The sequence below is a fragment of the Cygnus olor genome, chromosome 1 (assembly GCF_009769625.2).
Source record: "Cygnus olor isolate bCygOlo1 chromosome 1, bCygOlo1.pri.v2, whole genome shotgun sequence".
In the NCBI taxonomy this organism is placed as follows: Eukaryota; Metazoa; Chordata; class Aves; order Anseriformes; family Anatidae; genus Cygnus; species Cygnus olor.
The window spans coordinates 203,856,511-203,875,126 of NC_049169.1; the positions used below are offsets into that span (position 1 = coordinate 203,856,511).

The 18,616-nt window shown below is 36.6% G+C and overlaps 1 protein-coding gene across 1 annotated transcript; it reads left to right on the top strand.

Annotated features, from left to right (window-relative positions):
* Window positions 1-6,529: 6,529 nt before the first annotated feature.
* On the top strand, window positions 6,530-7,519 carry LOC121076635 (taste receptor type 2 member 40-like). Its single transcript, XM_040571160.1, has one exon. It carries the CDS (start codon window positions 6,584-6,586, stop codon window positions 7,517-7,519), a length of 936 nt encoding a protein of 311 aa, XP_040427094.1. The 5' UTR covers window positions 6,530-6,583.
* The last annotated feature ends 11,097 nt before the right edge of the window (window positions 7,520-18,616 follow it).

An 18,616-nucleotide genomic window follows, 5' to 3' on the forward strand; every position in this document is an offset into this window, starting at 1 on the left:
ATTTTGAAGGACTCTTTCCATTAGCTTTGTATGATCAGTCTTCAGTTTTGACAACGGCCCTCTGAAAAACAAATTGTATTTTACTGATATTAACAGTATGTTATCTCCAGTTCAACAATGACAGCAGTATGACAGCTTGCAAATTAATCGTAAAAGAGATTATCACCCTTTCACATGTATTTTTGAGATATTTTGCAGCATTACTTCTTTGTGAAATATAAAGTCAGCAATGTGTTAAATGGCAGCTTGATTTATTGTTGTTTACTAGATTCAGGATATTTTATTAAGGTTCACAAGCCTTCTATACCTTGTCAAATACATGAGGAACACTTGATGAACCATTTTAGAAAGTGCCATGGGCAGCAACAACCATGTTTACAGCAATAGAGTCAGGACTGCTGAGTTTCTGGGCAAGAGTCTAAACCCAAATGATGATGGCTTACCTTTTCTTTTTTCTTGCAAGTTTTGTTGGCCTATTTCTTCATCTTATACAAAAAGTATTCTCCTATTCTTTGTTGATGTTTTTGTTGTTTTTATTATTCAATTATTTTTCTATAAGGATATTATTACTAAGTACTTCATTGTCTTATGCCTGTGTTATAAATATGTGCTATTAATTACGGACTGTAAAAATCTTATTTATTAAAAAGCTCATGATTTAAAGGTGAACAAATGTCATGAGGATCTAGTAGGCACTTACTCCACTGGAATTAAATTTATTATGATTCCTTGGAAAGTGGTGTCCTTCCTCCAAATTGAAATAAAGTCTGTTTTCCTTTATTTTTTCAGCACAAAATACGAGTGAACAATAAATTATTCTCATCTCCCTCTCTCTTTCTCTATTAGGAAATTGAATGTTTACTACCATGGTAGTATGCATTCTTGACTTTCTTGTACTGTTTTGCAAATCTTTTAATTTAGTTGTGGTATAATAAAACATAAACAGTCAGCAAATGGTTAGCACATGTTAAACACAAAACTGTAATGTCACTAGGAGGCAGGGAAAAAGTTGAAATTCTTCCAATATTTTTCTTTCCAGGTAGAATTCTAAAATGAAATTACAGGCTAGGTATTCTGCTTTTAGACAGAAAACATGAGGGAGACAGCATGATTCCAGTAATGCAGTTCAGTTGGTGATCCAGAGCCCTTCTAACGTTTCAGGGGAGCAGATTGTGAAGACTGAAAAAGAGAAGCTAATGTTTCCAGATCATGTCTTCCTAATAATCATAATGACTTAGAGAATGATAGGAAAAGCTAGATTTATGATTCACTTAGTACACTAACAATGTGAATAGATGAGATGTGTCCTTCTGAAGCATGATCTTAATCTGTCCAAACCCTACCCTAGTTCTGATTTCACTGTAACAGTCTGAGTTTGAAAAACATTTAAGAATTGTTTGAGGAACATCAAACAAAATGACAGCATCTACTAGACCTCATGAAGTCTTATTTTTTCCTGCTGTGTGCTTGATCTCTCCAGTCTTGGAGAGTGGACAAAAACTAATTGGACAGTCCAACAAATTTTAGTAGTAGTTTTCACAGGAGTACCCCATAACAAACACTCATGTAAAAGCCATTATACAATAGGTGTTTTTTGAAAATGTCAGTTTTTTACTTGTGTATTTATCTGCTGGTCCAGCTGCTGGAGTAAATGGCCATGCAAGATGAAATTTATCTCATTAAACTTACCATATCTACACTTCAGATACAAACATATATACCTATGATAGTCAGCCAAACATTGTTATAAAGGAAAATATGGCCAACTCTGCTGTTGCAAGAATGGACTTTTAGGGTTATATCTAAATTGACGGTCTTGGGATTGCTTCCTCATGTGCATGTTCAGGTAAATGCCATTATCCCACCTTGATTTCACTCTGGATCATGGCTGAACCTTCACATGTCCATATCTCCATGAGATGAAAAGCCTGGTTCTCAAGTTAGAAGCGAGTTCAACTGCATGGACTTTACAGATGTTCATCTCCATGGTTTTTGTTTATGATTTTTTTTCCTCAAATGTGCTGGAGGTATCACATGAGAAAGCTTTACATTTTGAAATTTGATCAAGAATTAGTTTGGCGTAGATGAGGGCACCAAAATTCAAAAGGCATGTCTGTTAACATGCAGAGAGATGAGTAAAGATACAGAAGGGTGGCAGCAGTTTGAGCACCTGTCATGTCACACCAAAATCAAAGCTCTTACTTAAAAGACAGCAGCAAGAACTTAACGCAAAAAAGTCAATGCCATTAAACATGTTCTATTTTTTCCTATCCTCAATCCAGCCATAGGCAATTACTTCTCACTAAAACTTATGAAACAGTGGTTGTAGTTGGATGGTTCATCAGCAACATTTCCAAGATATGCATCTTCCTGAACAATACAAGAAATAAATCTTCCAGTATCATATTCATATGCTTCTTGCACACAGTAAAAGGCTGAAAGATTAACCAGATACCAGTTAATTAGTGCTTCATGCTTTTCTGAATGAGCAGAATGGACAGTGTTTTACAAGAGCCAGAAACTGTCTGCTGTGCTTTAATAATCTCTCTAACTACTTCAACAATTAAAATTATTGTAGGAATTGTGGGAAGTGTATTTATCACAGTTGTTAATACGAATGCATGAATCAAAAGAGGAAAGCTGTTACCCAGTGAACTGAACCTATCTTCTCTAAGTACAGTGTGTTTTGTCTTGTAAGGGAAAATGTGTAAATTCAGACACTTCTCTCCAGAATTTACTATTTGTGTCACACTAATATTGTCCTGTGATTATTTTTAAGAATTGCTAGAGTCCGCATCACACTGTGGCTCAGCCACTTTTATAAATTCAATCACATGCTCTCCCAGAGGATGAGGTCAAGGAACTCTGACATATTGTAAGGTCTCTTCTGTATCCTCTGCCAACTAGATCTGTTCTGAACATGACTGTTAAATCTGTAGCTCAAAAAGAAATCTACAAAAGAGCATTAATGTGGCAACCCTACCTGGGATCTGCAAGCTCTTTGTCTTTCCTTCACAGAGTACCTTCTTTCCTTTATTGCAGTTGTCCTTTCATCCAGGTTGCTGCTGGTCTCTTTGTGGAGACACATCACACCAAAGTGAATCTATATGTCTGATTACATATACCCAATGACATGTGTGTGTGTAGGTGTCTTTAAAATTCTGATCTCTGGTTTTATTGCTAAGAAAATGTTGACCTATCTAGACAATATAATTGAAAAATCAAGGAAACTTATAATCCTAGTATTAGATAAATTCTAAATATTTGGAGTAAGCACCCTTATTTTCATCATAGTTTGTTCCTAATAGAAATAGATGAAACTGAGAATTCGTCATGATATAAAATATTATATAAGAACAGAAACTTCTGTGACCACAGCATGAAGTTCTCGACATACAGCATCCTTCAGGACTTCAGACTCCATTTTCTTGCAAGTCTGAATATTTGTAAATCACTGTTATAAAACTTGGATTTTTTGACTTCTGAATTCAGAGCAAACAACCTCCACACCGTTGTAGTCTTTTGATCTTTCCACTGCTGTGAGGACAATCCATGAAATCATGTCTACGTCTCCCTGAGGTTGCTCTATGAACCACTGAAGGGTCCTATTCATATTTACACAGGGATCCATTATAAGCCTTATCATTCCTGTCTCATTGTACATTATCACCACAGATGTGTACACCAGGCCTGAAAACTAAAATGACACATTATTGCTGTGCTCCATAAAAACCTTCCGGCCCATCTTATCTGCAGTATACAGGCCCTGCAACCATGGCTCACTTAAGTAAGGTGCTCATACTGCCACCACCCCTCAGTACCCTCAGCTTTTTGCAAAAGCATGTTGCAACTAAGCTGCAGGGTTAGGAAAAGGCAAAAGGGGGAATGAGAGAATTCAGGGTGCTGCATACTGGTAGGTGAAACTATGATTATCTCCAGCAGCCAACCTGCTCACTCTGTCTGGGACCAAACTGGTGCCAACATCAGGAACAGTCAAGTCCTGGTTTCTGTTATCCATAAACTGGCCTTTTGTATCATGGTGATTGCAGGTATGTTGTCATCACCCATGAGCAGACTTATGGTCCTCTGGAGAACCCCAGAATATTGTACCACTCGCACAGTGCCTCAGGAAACCCTTGGCGTACTAGGAGACAAAAAGAAGAAATAAATATCTATATAGAAACCATACCTGGGAATGGAGCACTTTAGCTCAGTAACAAAGAACTGAGAGACAGGCTACCTGAATTATATGAGCCATAGACTTGCTACCAGGGTGAAGAGGTTGTGTGATGGCTTCTTTGTAAAGGACCTGGTGGGAATCTTCAAGGCACGAATGTTTTCTCTGTCAAGTAGTTATTCCAATTCTTGACCTTGCTCAGAGGAAAAAATAAATAGGTAAATGGAAATTAGATTTGTTTTCCTTTAAAATTCTTATTTTTGATGGTGGATATGAAGAGAGAATAGAATTTTGTAACTGTTTTCTGGAACAGTTCAGAATACATTTTAGTCTTGCAGTTTTCTAGACTATCTTCCAATGCAGTTTCTTCTACTTCATAATTGCAGTGCTGTTTTTTATAAGTGTATAAAAATAAAGTGTTATTGTCATGTTCCCTTGAGTAACTTAATGACTACATTTTTAAGGTAACTGATTACTGTAATTATGTAATGTATATTCCGTGTACAGGAAGCTTTATGCATGTAACTTTAAAATACACCGTAGGCGTCAAGTTACACTTTCTTTTCTTTTCTTTTTTTTTTTTTTCCTTAGTAAGATATGACTTTATAACTATTTTGAAATACTTCTTGTGAGATACATGATAGGAAAAGTAAACATGCCAATGTATTCTTTGTTTTGTTTTATTATGTTTTCCCCCTTTGGCTTTTTGAAATTTGGAAGCTCTATAAGATATTTTGTAAAAGTGTCTCAAAATTGCTTTTTTATTTTTTAATTTTAAATTTACATTGTTGTGATGAAGAAAATATAGTCACTTCTTAAGGAAAAAGCTTCCAGTCTTCGTGATTACTAGGACCTAAATGGAAATGTAAATTGAGCATGACTGAAGTATTGACAGAAAAAAAAATATGGAGATTTTCATTTCAATAAGTTGATGAAGAAATGCACTCGTACCAATTTAAGTTAGCTATTTCACTACTGAACAATTCTACAAAAGCTAGGATATGGTTGGATATATATATATACATATATATAGGCTATACATCCTAGGATGAAGATAGGATATAAAGGTAAACAGTACATCCCCAATTGGCAGGTTTTATCACATTGAGAACCCTGGTCTGCCTTTCACTTCGAGTCATCTTACTCCATTGAGAAATGGACTCCAGAAGTATATGTCAACCTTCCACAAAAAAATGATAAAAACTTTACTGCCTAAGTAAAGTACTTTTCAGTAGCCAAATGATCTCGTTTCCTTCCATGATGTCAAAGTATTCATGTCTTCCTTCATATTTCCCTAATGCAAAAAATAATTTATTTACAACATTAATGCACCAATATTACATTAATGGATTGAATTAATGGGATTGTGGCTGAGAAAATGAGGAGAAATTGTTCCATAAATCTAGACATATTTCTTTTTAAGTTAGAAATAATGCACTGTGGGCTTTAACACCACCACCACCTCCCCTCCAATCTTTGTGGACTAATTGCAGCATCTAGCCAAAAAGGGCACACATATGCAGACGGATGACAGACTTTCACTCCATAAAGAAAAAGAGGTCCAGATCTGCTGTCTAGAGAAGAAACTTCACTGTGAAATGCAGGTGGGATAGAGGTCATGGCAGTGAAAGTAGCTGGGGAAGGTGGGACTTTAACAGTGTTCTGCTCGATGGACTGCTCTGCTTCACTATCCTGCTGTCATAAGTCTCCCCATTATACAACCACAGACTGTCATCTTTTGATCCCATATACGTGACCATCACAAGAGATGGTCATAGAAGTGACCATCTACATGAACACATCAGAAGTGGGTAACTATATGAAGCAATAAATAATAGCAATAGGGAAGCTTGTTTGTCTGGGGTGCTCCCCAAAAATAGGACAAGGCTGTACAATCTTCACCATGTTAAAATGGTGGTGATTAACTAGTGTGGTCATACTTGACAGAGTTTCAAAACAATGTGAAAGATAATAGTTATAATATAAAACCTCTTGTTATCTCCTGACAAGCTGCTGGCTGTGTTGGGTTGCTAGATACATCTTCTTCCACATTGTCAGGTACAGTCATAATCACAGAGCCAGAGCCTTCTGTCATTCCAGGTGGGAATATAAATAATTGGATAAAAGATAAGGCAGTTAATACACCTGACAATCCCACATCCCTAATGAAAAACGTAGGCAAATCTTATGCATGTAAAAATTTAGAATTAATTATTAAATCCTTCTCTGATTTGCAAGCTCAGGAACAACACCAACAAACATTTTCTACTATCATTCCCAGATGTCTTTTTGTTCCTTGATATAAGGCAAGCAGACTGGGGCTGGGGCTAGTCATATACTGTCTGATCTGCTCATCTTTTGCACAGCTTCACAAGTTAATCAGGCAGAGGTGACCAAAGCAGCGAGATGTTACCTCCAGTTCTCATCATTTCAATGTGTATTGTAGCTATTGAAGTTGTTGTTGGATTTATGGGAAATGGATTTATTACAGCTGTTAATAGCATTAACTGGATCAAAAGCAAAAAAATCTCTGCTGCTGATATGATTCTGATCTTCCTGAGCACATCAAGATTTATCTTGCAGGTGACTGTAATGATGTACATTCACAGTCTCTATTTTACAGATGTTTTTAAGTTGGCTTCTGTGTACAAAGCTTTTGGTGCTGTATGGATGTTTGTAAACCATGCCAGTTTGTGGTTCAGTACCTGGCTCTATGTCCTCTACTGTGCTAAAATAATCAATGTTACCCAATGGTTGTTGCTGCAAATCAAGCTCAGAATAACTGGGATGGTTCCACGGCTGCTTCTAGGATCACTGGTGGTCTCTTCCGTGACTTCTCTTCCTTTCTTATGGACTACACCCAGCACGTACCTCTGCAGCTCAACTGGGAACTGTAGAGAGAATAGCACAGTACACATCAGTGACTGGGATAGTTCACATCTGTACATTCTTCTTCTTTACTTTGCCGGTTGCTTTTTTCCTCTGGTACTATCTGTGGTAACCTCAGCCCTATTAATTACTTCTCTGTGCAAACACACCAAGAAGATGCAATGCTATGTAGATAGTTTCAGGGATCCTTTGATAGATGTTCACCTAACTGTCATTAAATCCATTATTTCTTTCCTGATCCTATATCTTTCCAGTTTTGTAGCTCAAATTCTTTTGACACTGTCAACTTCTCAAAGTCAAGATGCTGTGAAGGTTGCAGTATCTTTAGTAGTAGCTGGAGCATATCCTTCGATACACTCTGTTATCCTGATCATAGTCAATTCAAAGCTGAAACTGGCATTCAGGATGCTTTGCCAGCATTTTAAGTGTCATTTGGAAAGTGTGACTCCCTGAACCTTATATTGCAGTTTAAGATTAAAACTCTCAAGTTATATATCTGGAGGAAAGATTTTATGCATTTATTGTTTCAACATCTTTGTTCTTTATCAAATGTTTTAGTCTTTCAGGGATTTCTGTGATTAAATCTCCTTAACATTTCATAACATCTGAAATAATATGCATTTTTACCCTTTGCTTTTTATTTTTTACTATACCACTCTTGCTCTCTCACAATCTGATTTAATAAAGAGGAAGAACAAGAATGCAGTAAAAGGAAACAATACACTTAAATACCAAATCAAGTACAAGATGTGTTGTGATTTCATATTCGCTGTTTAAGACTGCTGAATTTATGATACATTTGAATGAAAGAAAGTGGGACTAAAACAGAGACAAAAGTTACAGAACTCACACATATCAGTTCTCATGTAAAGAATCTTTCACCCGAGAAGCTTAAAATTGGCTGAAACACATGCTGCACAAGACTTAACAGAATATGCTTCTAAGCATGCAAAACTAGTTAGAAGATAACCTGGGGGAAATTAAGATATGGAGACATATAACTAATTAATGTAATTGTAATTATATTTTGAATGAGGTTTGTGTTAGAATTCTAGTATATACATAGCAACTTAACAGTTAAATCTCCCTTTAAAACTGTTTCTTTTGTTCAAAGCATACTTTATACTGGTTTGTTTATTTTTTGTTTCTTAAACGTTTTTTAGTAAGTTGGTGATTACAATGTAATTGGATGTAAGCATGTGGATCTACCTGTCCGCTGCAGAAAGTCTCTTTCTTGTTGACTATTCTGAACACAAATCTGACTTTTTACATGATTTGCTGTTGTTTTGAGTGGGTGTGAGTTGTTTCTAAGGCTCTTTTCTTTTGATACTTTATGCTTCTATGAAGTTTCACATGTGGTTGATGAAATATGTTCTTCAACAAATCCTGTCATGTTTTATCAAATAATGTGTTAGATGATTCTACTCTGAGGTTCTCAGCTCAGATGTACTGTTTTTAAGCTGTTTATCTACTCTGCAGAAATTTAGATAACGCTAGATTATAAATCACTATGGTGAGAGTTTCAGTCCAATCTATAAAATTAATGAAGAGGGTGATTCATTTAGTCTTGGAGTGTTTCAGCTTCAGTGTTTGAAAAATAGGATTAATATCTTTATAAAATGCTTTGAAATCACTATATAAAATTACTAGATAAATGATGAATACATTTTAAACTAATATTTTAAAATATTGTTTACAAAGTAATATAGGTTAATGCAAATAAGAGGCATAAATAATTGTACAGTCCCATATGAAGCAGTATGATTATTAGCATGTCTAAACAGTGGGGTCAAACTGCATATCAGGAAAGGTGAATGATAAACTCATTGACAGAGTGTTTGGAGGAGCAGTACACTGTACCGTAAGACTCAGACTCTTGTTATGTCCAGACCCACATGATTTTTCTTTTGCTCAGTACTGTGCATGCTACATCAATAGAGACTCAAAAGTCCCCTGAGAGCCATGTCTGTGAAGTTTTGCAGGGAAGCAGATGGAAGCCACCATGGTCATGTTGCAGTGCAGCCCTGCTCCACAGCAAGCGATGGGGCATCCACTCCTGCACACCCTACCAACATGGACCAAGATCAGAAGAGCCACACAGTGACAGCTCTTTGGGCCCTTTCTCCATTTAGCATGAAAAGAAAGCCTTCTGAAAGAAATGAGGGATTATTTATCTATTTATTAATTAACTTGATCAGGAGGATCTGGCTAAACTATTTTCCTCATAGAGTTCACTTCACTGTAGGTGTCTCCAAACCCATTTTTGGTGTCAGTCTAAAGACAAAGGGATCAGAGCCACAAATGAAAATACTGGCCTCTGCTCAGCTTTGTCACTGTCTCCTCACCTTCAGAAGGGAGAGATGTGAAGCAGGAGCAATGACTAATAAAATATCCTTTAGTGCTTCCAGGGGAGAGGAAGACAAAGCTCAAGTACTTGATGTCTTTATATTGTATTGATGAAAGTTTTGTTATACACAACATAGACTGGGATAGATGTATACATAAATTAGAATTTCAGATGAATGGATCAGTAAATAAAATATTAGTTTTGTCCTTTCACTTCCCATCTTTTCCCCAAGCTTCAATTTATTTTCATTTCTTCTTCTACAGAATTTGCAGTTTCACATTTATTTTCTGATCTTGCCCTGGTACTTAGATTTCAACCTTTCCCTTCCTAAAATAATTATCTATATTCTCTGCAGTTCTAATATATATATTTTTTTCTGGTATATTTTTTAAAAGAGCTTGCTGATTATTATTTTACAACAAAATATCGTGCACCAAATTGTAGCAGTCTTTTGTCTATCCAGTTCACAGTAGAAAGAAAGTAAATCTGATCAATGTTTTAGTAATGACAGTTTTCCAGAATATATACATGTAGAATTTTAAAAAATAATAAATCCCAAACCTTAAACAAACAAACAAAACCCACCTTTGTTGAGATTTCATTGTCTAAGTGTTTTTATAAGCTAATTGAAAATAAGACTTAATTCACTAGTACATATCTCCTGGAACTTTGCAAGTTATATCAAATATAGACAGCACCAAGTCCACTGTAAGGATGGTCTTGTAAAGTATGAAAAGGTAATTAGTACTGCTGTTCCTAATGACTGCATGAAAACCAAGCCCTCTCTCATCCAAATTTTTATATATTTATTGTCCTGATTCTTGCTTTTCTAGATCATAATTCATCACTGTTGACTTTTCAGGAACAGCAATATTTTTTGTGAAGACGTTAATGAGCTTCTGATTGCAGTCTCCATAGCATCTTCATGAAACTAGCAAATTTCTCCCTGCATTACCCAGCATATGAAACAGAAAGGAGAATTGTCACAGCCATTCTGGCTTTCCACTGTTGGTCTGCTCTGTCATTTCCTTTTGCCTGGATTAATTACAAGCTGTGTCTGACCAAATCAGCAGCTGGGTAGTAGACATGAACTACAATACCAAAAAATCTTGATACTCTCTTCTGCTAACCACGGGGTCTTTGTTTTATTTTCTAATATTTTGCGTCTTCCATGGTGCTAATTACCTCTCTGCAGAGATACACTACGCAGCACTGCCAGCTCCAGCTCAGAACAGATGTTCATATGAATGCCACTAAAGCTCTTTTTTTTTTCCCCTTTGCCAGTTTTTTAACATTGGTCATCAGGACTTTGATCTTATTTCCATCTGACTATACCATGGTGTAAACGAACATGCCTTGTTGTACATTTTTTTTTCTCCTTTAAATATGATTTCACACCTTCCTGCAAGGTCTATAGAAAAGTTCTACCTTTTGGAAGAGTTTACAGTAGGATAATAACCTGGGATTATTTTTATCTCTATTTATTTGTCTTCCCTATCGTAATATTCAGGCTTATTTTCATTAATACAAGGACAATTTCTTCAGTGTTATGAAATACTTCTCAAAGATAATCCCTCTTCCCCTCAATACTCCTTATCCTGTTTGTTTCTTGTTTGAGGACATCTGTATGGGAGATCATTGGAGCTTAGTTAGGTGTATAAATAGTGCTCCTCATGAATTGGTCAAAACTTTCATAGAAACATAGTTCTTAAAGGTTATAGTAAAATAACTAAATAAATAGATCAAAAAAATAAATGAAACCAAAATAAACAAAAATCAAAATAGAAAACAAAACAAAAAATCAGTTTCAGAAAGAATGTGCAGCTGTTTTTAAATGCTACCCTTGAGTGTAAAAAATATTAGCTAATAGCTACATGTTAATATCATCTTGTAGCTGAATGCTTCATAAATTTCAAACTGCCATTTCATTTTCTTAATGTGTATCTCTTTGCAATGACTCAAAAATACTTTACAATGGCCAAGGTAATCATAATGAAAATCAACTACTGGACAAGCCAAGATGGAAAAGAACTGGACACTCATAAAACCAGAGTTCCTGACACTCAAGAATTTCAGAGGTCAGAATGTCTCATTCCTAAAACACTGCTCATCTCCATCCTGAGATGCCATATCCCCTCTCTACTATCAGTACTATATACTGTGTATTATCTGTGTTCAGTTTACCTGTGTATGAAAGCACCAGGACATTTTCTCATCAGAAGGCAGAGCACTTTTATGGATGGTAGCCACAGTGTGATTTTATATGGGCTCCTGAAAAGGGAGAGAAAGGAAGGGAAGTTGCTCAAATCCATGCTATCTACTTTGGTATCCTTTTTTTTTTATCCTTTTACTGTGCACTGCAGGTAAACATCCCAGGGCCATGGTGCACCCTTCCAAAGGTAATAGTGCCAAAGTGCCAAAGTAGGTATAGCTGAATTGGGAACCACACATGGAATGCTTCATTGCAGATTTTTTTTTTTTTTTTTTGTGCAAAAACAGAGGCAAAAACAGAGGCAAACTGATGAACAGGAATAATGAATTGATATCATCATCCCTCAGTTGCCTGTTGGGGAGGAGAGGTTAAATTAAACCATTTCTGGCCTTTAGGCACTCGGATGTGATATTGTGATGAGATTAAGATGGATGAACGAATTCATAAATTAAAAATGGGTTGCTAGGTGATTAGACTAGATTTTCTGTCCTCTTCCACACCTTCTTTCCCTCTCAGTGTCATATTTGCATTTCATTTTTTTCCTAACTTCATATTTTCTTTTACTCTTTTCCCTTACTTTTGAAATCTACCCTTCTTATTTTAAGAAAACAAATAAACAAATAAAAATATTTCATTCTTCATTTATTATCTCTCTTTCTTAACACTTCCTCTTAAAATCCTGACTGGTTTCGTTGCTGTTTTTGCTGTTATTGCAAATGCCTACTAATGAAATCAAGCTGGGTTTATTCCCATATTTACTTTATTCTAATAGGCACATGATCTGAGACAACTTATTGTTTTTGCCAGATGGATACTTTTACTTTTGTGACAAGATTACAAACATTTTTTCACTTTCTTTGTGAAAGTGTTGGGAAAAAAAAGCCACATGCTAAGACCTTGAGCTATTTGAAGTTTCCCTTTCAAAACCTACTTCAGTCAGTTCTGCTTTATTGCCCTTTCCTACATTTCCCCATGTCACTTTACTCTTACCCCACATGCTCGACCATTTTGACCATTTTTCTTTTACAGACTGACGTCTTTCTATTTTTTTTCTCATTTTTCCTTGTCTCCTTTAAGATTGTTCTTTTTTTTTTCTTTTTTTTTTTCTCCTTATGTTCTTTAGTTCTTATTCTCACCCCTGTTAGTCCCTCAAACTCTCCTTTTCTTTTCTGTGTTTACACTATTTATTTCCCTTCCAGAATAGAGATAATCACCCAAATATTTTAATTCTGTTGGATTAAGATAAGAAATGAAGAGAGGAAATAAAATGTAGCTGTTTACATATGTAAACAGTGATGTGGAAAATTATTCAAACTCTGCATGTGTAAGATGTATGTTTAAGACTAAAATGATGTGAAATACATGCACCCTGAGAAATGACATCAGGAAAAAAGTAGGAATTTCTAGACTTATTTATCTTCTTAAAGAACATAACATGGGCCTATCTATTGTAATTAACTGTCCCTAATCAGAACTGCAGGAAATAAATGTTTTCTGATGAACTTCTGAATCTCCCTGAGAAAGATGTGTAATGATTGTGAATAGCTATTTGTTGACCACTTTTGATAGATCATAAAATAAATAAATAAATAAATAAATAAATTACAAACTTTATTTGTAAATAAAGTTAATTATTTATGCGGGTGGTCAAACAATGAAGTTCAGACTCCTAACATGCCATTTATGTGCAATTTGAATATCTATGGACAAAAAAGCATGTTTCTCCTGATAGAAAAACAATGGGTTTCTTCTAGGAATCCGAAGTAGTATTACTGGAGATGTACAGCAATATTACTGTGTCTGTTGAATAATTAAGTACTTCTCTCTCAGCTAAATTATGTAAGAACAGATAAAAGAGGTAATCTAAAAGCTTACTTTGATTTCTAAGTCATGTTTGCACTACAGCTTCAACCACTCTCCCTTTTCATTCCCTTTTTTATTTTTAAACATTCGCTTGACCTGCATTTATCTTGTGCCATGCCTCTACACAAGCAGAAAGAATGGAAAGTAATTTTCCTAGAATTATCCCCTGAAAGAGATTATGCTGAGATATAGTATCTCTTGGCTTAAATTCCCTGAAGCTGTGGAAAACTAAGATCTTAGGTTCCCTCCTTTCTGGCACATAGTACAACCAGCCTGCAATTTTTCCAAAAGTCATCTCCAAAGCACATTCTCTCAAAAGAAAGTTAATCATTTTGGCAATGTTATGAACAAATAGACATATATTAAATTTCTCCTTCTGTCTGGTCCCTATGCCTACTGCATCTCATTGACATGGAGGTGACTTGATTAGGTTTCCAGAGTCAGTGGGAGAAGGTTAAAATCTCAGGCTGACCCTCTAGAAGTTTTCACAGATACACTGCCTTTCTCGTTCACTGTAGAGAAAAGCCTGTGTGAATTACCAGGTTAAGGGACAAGACTCTTAGATGTCTTTGTTTCACCTTGTGTTTGAACATCTTTATCTGTGTGGGCATCTCTAGCTCCAAACTGCTGTTGTAAGTAAAAGTGAGAACCCTGGGATGATTCTCAGATTACCCCCGGAGCACTGATGTTCCCTTCTTTCATTACTTTTCCTTATACTTTAGCTTATTTTGACTTTTAACTTTTGTAGTCCAAAAATGAATTATATCACAGAATTCAGGGTGGCAGAGGCTGAGGCTTCTCATCCTCTCTATATCATTCTGCTCAGTACCATTGGAACTTTCTTCCCTTTCATCACTGGATTTTTGAGAAAGAAAGCCTTTGACTACAATTCCAGGATGCATGTGCATGTAAACACCAACCAAATTCTGGCCTTTTCCTTTTCTTTATTTTCTGTTCCTAGTTTTCTGTTTGAGTTCATATTTCTGTTATTCAACTGCAGCAGCTAAATCACCAATCTTTATGGATCACTGTGTCTTATTTGAATACTCTGTACTCAGCTTGTAATTACTCTAAAATGAGTCACAAATTCAGAGAGTTGCATATCTTCTCGTAAGTCACCTTACTGTGAGAAATTTTTGTTCAATGCCTTTCTCATTCTGAGAGGTGAATTCTAAGAAGAATGTGTTATAAATTACTATTGATAATAAGAGTAAGAAAGCCTCCAGTGCTGACCTTCTGATACCCACATACTTTGGGGAAAAAGTTACTGACACAAAGTAAAGATAATTTAAAACTACTGAATATGCAGAATATTTTTTCTCCGTCTCTGAGGCATTAACTAAATATAAATCTATATTTTAGTTTGGTGATGAACTTTGTTGTCAGCTGAGTAGGCTGAAAGATCTTGAGGTTTCAAGAGTTAAAGTGTTAGATCTTATACCAAAGTGCTAGGATTCAAATAGCTGACTCAAAACATTTTTTTTTCCCACGAGTATGTTTTGTTTGTCTATTTTTTTTTGTATGATAACTCATTATTTTAAAGTTGACAGCCAAAGTAGTATAACTATATATATGTGAACAAACTTCCATAATTTCTTTAGAAAAATCACCTTTTGCATTTCAGTGATGTTGTTGTGATCAAATACCTTGCTGTCGTGTGACTTGATAACTGATTGTTTGCTATGAATTGTCGATGAAGTGCTTCTAGTACTCATCTTCTCATAGTGTATATTCACATGCAGTTTCAAACATTGTACATTTATAGAGCTGGATAAGCAGCCTTCATCCAAATACATTATTCAGCAAATGCAGCTATGGAATAATTTATCTTAAAACTGAATTCAAAAGGAATTAAACTAGCTCTGATCCACACAAGATGTGGTGATTTACTCAGCTGGGCAGCTGAGCTCCACCACAACTACACTCCCTCCTCAGAGAGAAAGGGGGAGAAAATAGAACGAAAAGACCTCAAAGGTCGAGAAAAGGACAGGGAGATCACTCAACAGTTATTGTCACAGGCAAAACAGACTCAGCATAGGGAGATTCATATAATTTATTAATTATCAAAAATAGTAGAGCAGTGAGCAGTGAGAACTAAAAGCAAACTAAAAGCTCTTCCACCTCCACCCCCCGAGGGGAGCAGGGGAATGGGGAATGGGGGCTGCAGTCAGTCCCTGACGCTTTGTCTCCGCCACTCCTTCATGGTCACTCTCTGCCCCTGCTCCACGTGGGGTCCCTCCCACAGGATGCCGTCCTTCCCGAACTGAGCCTGCGGGGGCTGCCCACAGGCAGCAGCTCTTCAAGAACTGCTCCCACATGGCTCTGTACCACGGGGTCCATCCCCCAGGAGCAAACTGCTCCAGCATGGATCCCCCACGGGTGGCAGCTCCCCCCAGACCCCCTGCTCCTGCGTGGGCTCCTCTCCACAGGATGCAGCTCCAGCCCGTGGCCTGCTCCTGCGGGGGCTCTCCATGGGCCGCAGCCTCCTCCAGGCCATATCCACCTGCTCCACTGGGGCTCCTCCGTGGGTTGCAGCGTGGAGATCTACTGTGCCCTGGGACCCATGGGTTGCAGGGGGACAGCCTGCTCCACCAGGGGCCTCTCCATGGGCTGCAGGGGAACTTGTGCTGCGTGCCTGGAGCACCTCCTGCCCTCCTTCCGCACTCACCTTGGGGGCTGCAGGGCTGCTTCTCACTCCTCACTCTCCCAGAGGCTGTTGTGTGGCAGTTCTAGTTTTCCCTTTCTTAACTCTGCTCTCCCAGAGGTGCAAGCAACATCACCTATTGGCTTGACTCTGGCCAGCAGCAGGTCCCTTATGGAGCCAGAGGAAACTGGCCCTTAACTAACATGGGGCAGCTTCTGGATTCTTCTCACAGAGGCCACTCCTGCAGTCCCCCACTACCAAAACCTTGCCATGTAAACCCAATGCACAAAGACTGGTAGGTTCTGTGAAAAAGCACCGTAAACAAAAGGAGTCAGATCTTAAGTTCATCTCAGTTTAGATCTCTTATATGCGGGGCTTCTGATCTACCATCTTAGTGTTCCATTGTCCTATGGTGATAAAAGCCTTTTGTCCATCACTCTAAAGCTGTTTGAAAACAGTACCTAGAATTTGCTATATAAGTGTTGGACATTTTATTGTTTATTTTCATTGTGCTCACCTGCATTTCATAGAAAAAGATTTGTTGTTAAGTATGTGCTTCAGCCCATGCCTGAAATGAAGTGTTGTTGCTATATATACAATTGATTTTCTTGTCTTTCAGCAAAGTCCCTAAAGAACTTTGAGAAGGAAACTTTTTTGACTATTTTCTGCATGTCAGTTAAATAAATAAATAAATATACCCCATACTATATAACAATAATATAGATATATATCAACTTGGATGTGCTGTATACTTTCATATCCCGCTTCTTGGGGATGAAAACACAAATAATAAAATCCATTTTTAAACTAAAAATATGAAATGCTTATGAAGTTTCTCTTCCATCGGCTCTTTTCTCTTTGTGAAGTTTTGAAAGTCCAAAGACATGAAAACTAAGACAAAAATATGGTAAATAGTGGAATAATGGTGCCTAAGAATAGCAGTGGTAAATTCCTGTTCCATGTGGCTCTCTGATGACTTTTGCTGTGCTCTGAAGACACCTGCCTTTGTGTGGAATTATTTGGGGGTAGAAAGGTCAGGGAGAAGAAAAGATCAGAAAAGAGTCTGATTGACTATACATCAGGAACATCTCACCAGGACATTTCAGTAGAAGACAGAAAGACTGAAGTAACTCAGATGATGAATTTTATCATAAAAAAGTTCAAGAGTATCACCTGAATATGGCAAAGTCTTCTAATAGCAAAAGCCCTTTAAACTAATAGAGAGAAGCTCAAGAATATACATTTCCTAGGAGCTGGGGATAGACAAAATTAGCCTCTGAACAATGTACTTATTTTATCTGCAAGTGTAACTAACAACCTGGAACAAAGAATGTTAAGTTGTGAAGGATTTTCTTCTGAGGTCTTCTAAGCTATACTAAAACTCAATGTGAGGATGCATTTTTGATACCATTGTTCCTTAATTAAATTCTGCTCTGAGTGATACACAGAATAGACTAATTTGTCATTATGGCCACATACAGTGATGGAAACTCCACTTACCACTCCAGCTCTCAGTCTCTGAGAAATAAGTTCTTGCTCCCCTGGCTCAACAACATGGATGTTAGTATATTATGTAGTTACATCACCAGCTGTGCACGTACTTAATTTCTTTTCCAATGAGCAACATCCATTTCTCTTAGCATTATCTATCTATCTATCTATCTATCTATCTATCTATCTACCTACCTACCTACCTACCTACTTCAGTGGAGTTATGAGCAGTTTTGCAGGAGAAGTTTATATGGGGTGAGAAAGTGAATATGATATAAAGGGTATGTGGGAGATTAAAGGACACACATACACACATACAAATAAATAAATAAATAAATAATCTGGTAATTCTGGAAAGAACCAACTTGATTATATTTCAGTTAATCCACAGAAGTTATTTCTTCTAATTCTGGATGAAAGGGAACTTGAGAAGCTGCAGACTTTTGGCCATGTCAGACAGGACAGTTGTCCATGAGCTTGCAAAGAAATGTGGGTGTAGAGTTGAGAAAAAAGCACTGTAGTTGGGATAAATAAAATTTGCTGAGGCTTAATACTGTAGGGTATATAAGAATATCCCATGTTGCTGATATTGTGTAATTATTCTTAATTAATACTGCTAAAATGATCTACAAGCAAAGTCTAACTTTCATTGTTATCTGTGAATGTAAAAAAACGAGAGAATTTTGAAAAACAGAAGGTCCCTTGAAAACCTTGAGCTGTCACAGGTCAGGCTAAAAAAAATTAGATAAAAAGTAGGAATTTTAAGTGAAATGTTGACTTCTGTGAAAACAAAATTCAAACAAACAAGAGAGGAATGTACCAAACTAGCATATCCCAGGGGAAGTCCTGAACTCCTGTTTATCTTTCAGACCAAAACTGAAAATGGTTTTAAAACCAAAGAATCTCCGAAATAAAAATTTGTGTTCTAGAAAAAGGATTTTATTTTATTTTATTTTATTTTATTTATTTATTTATATTTTTTTATTTATTTTG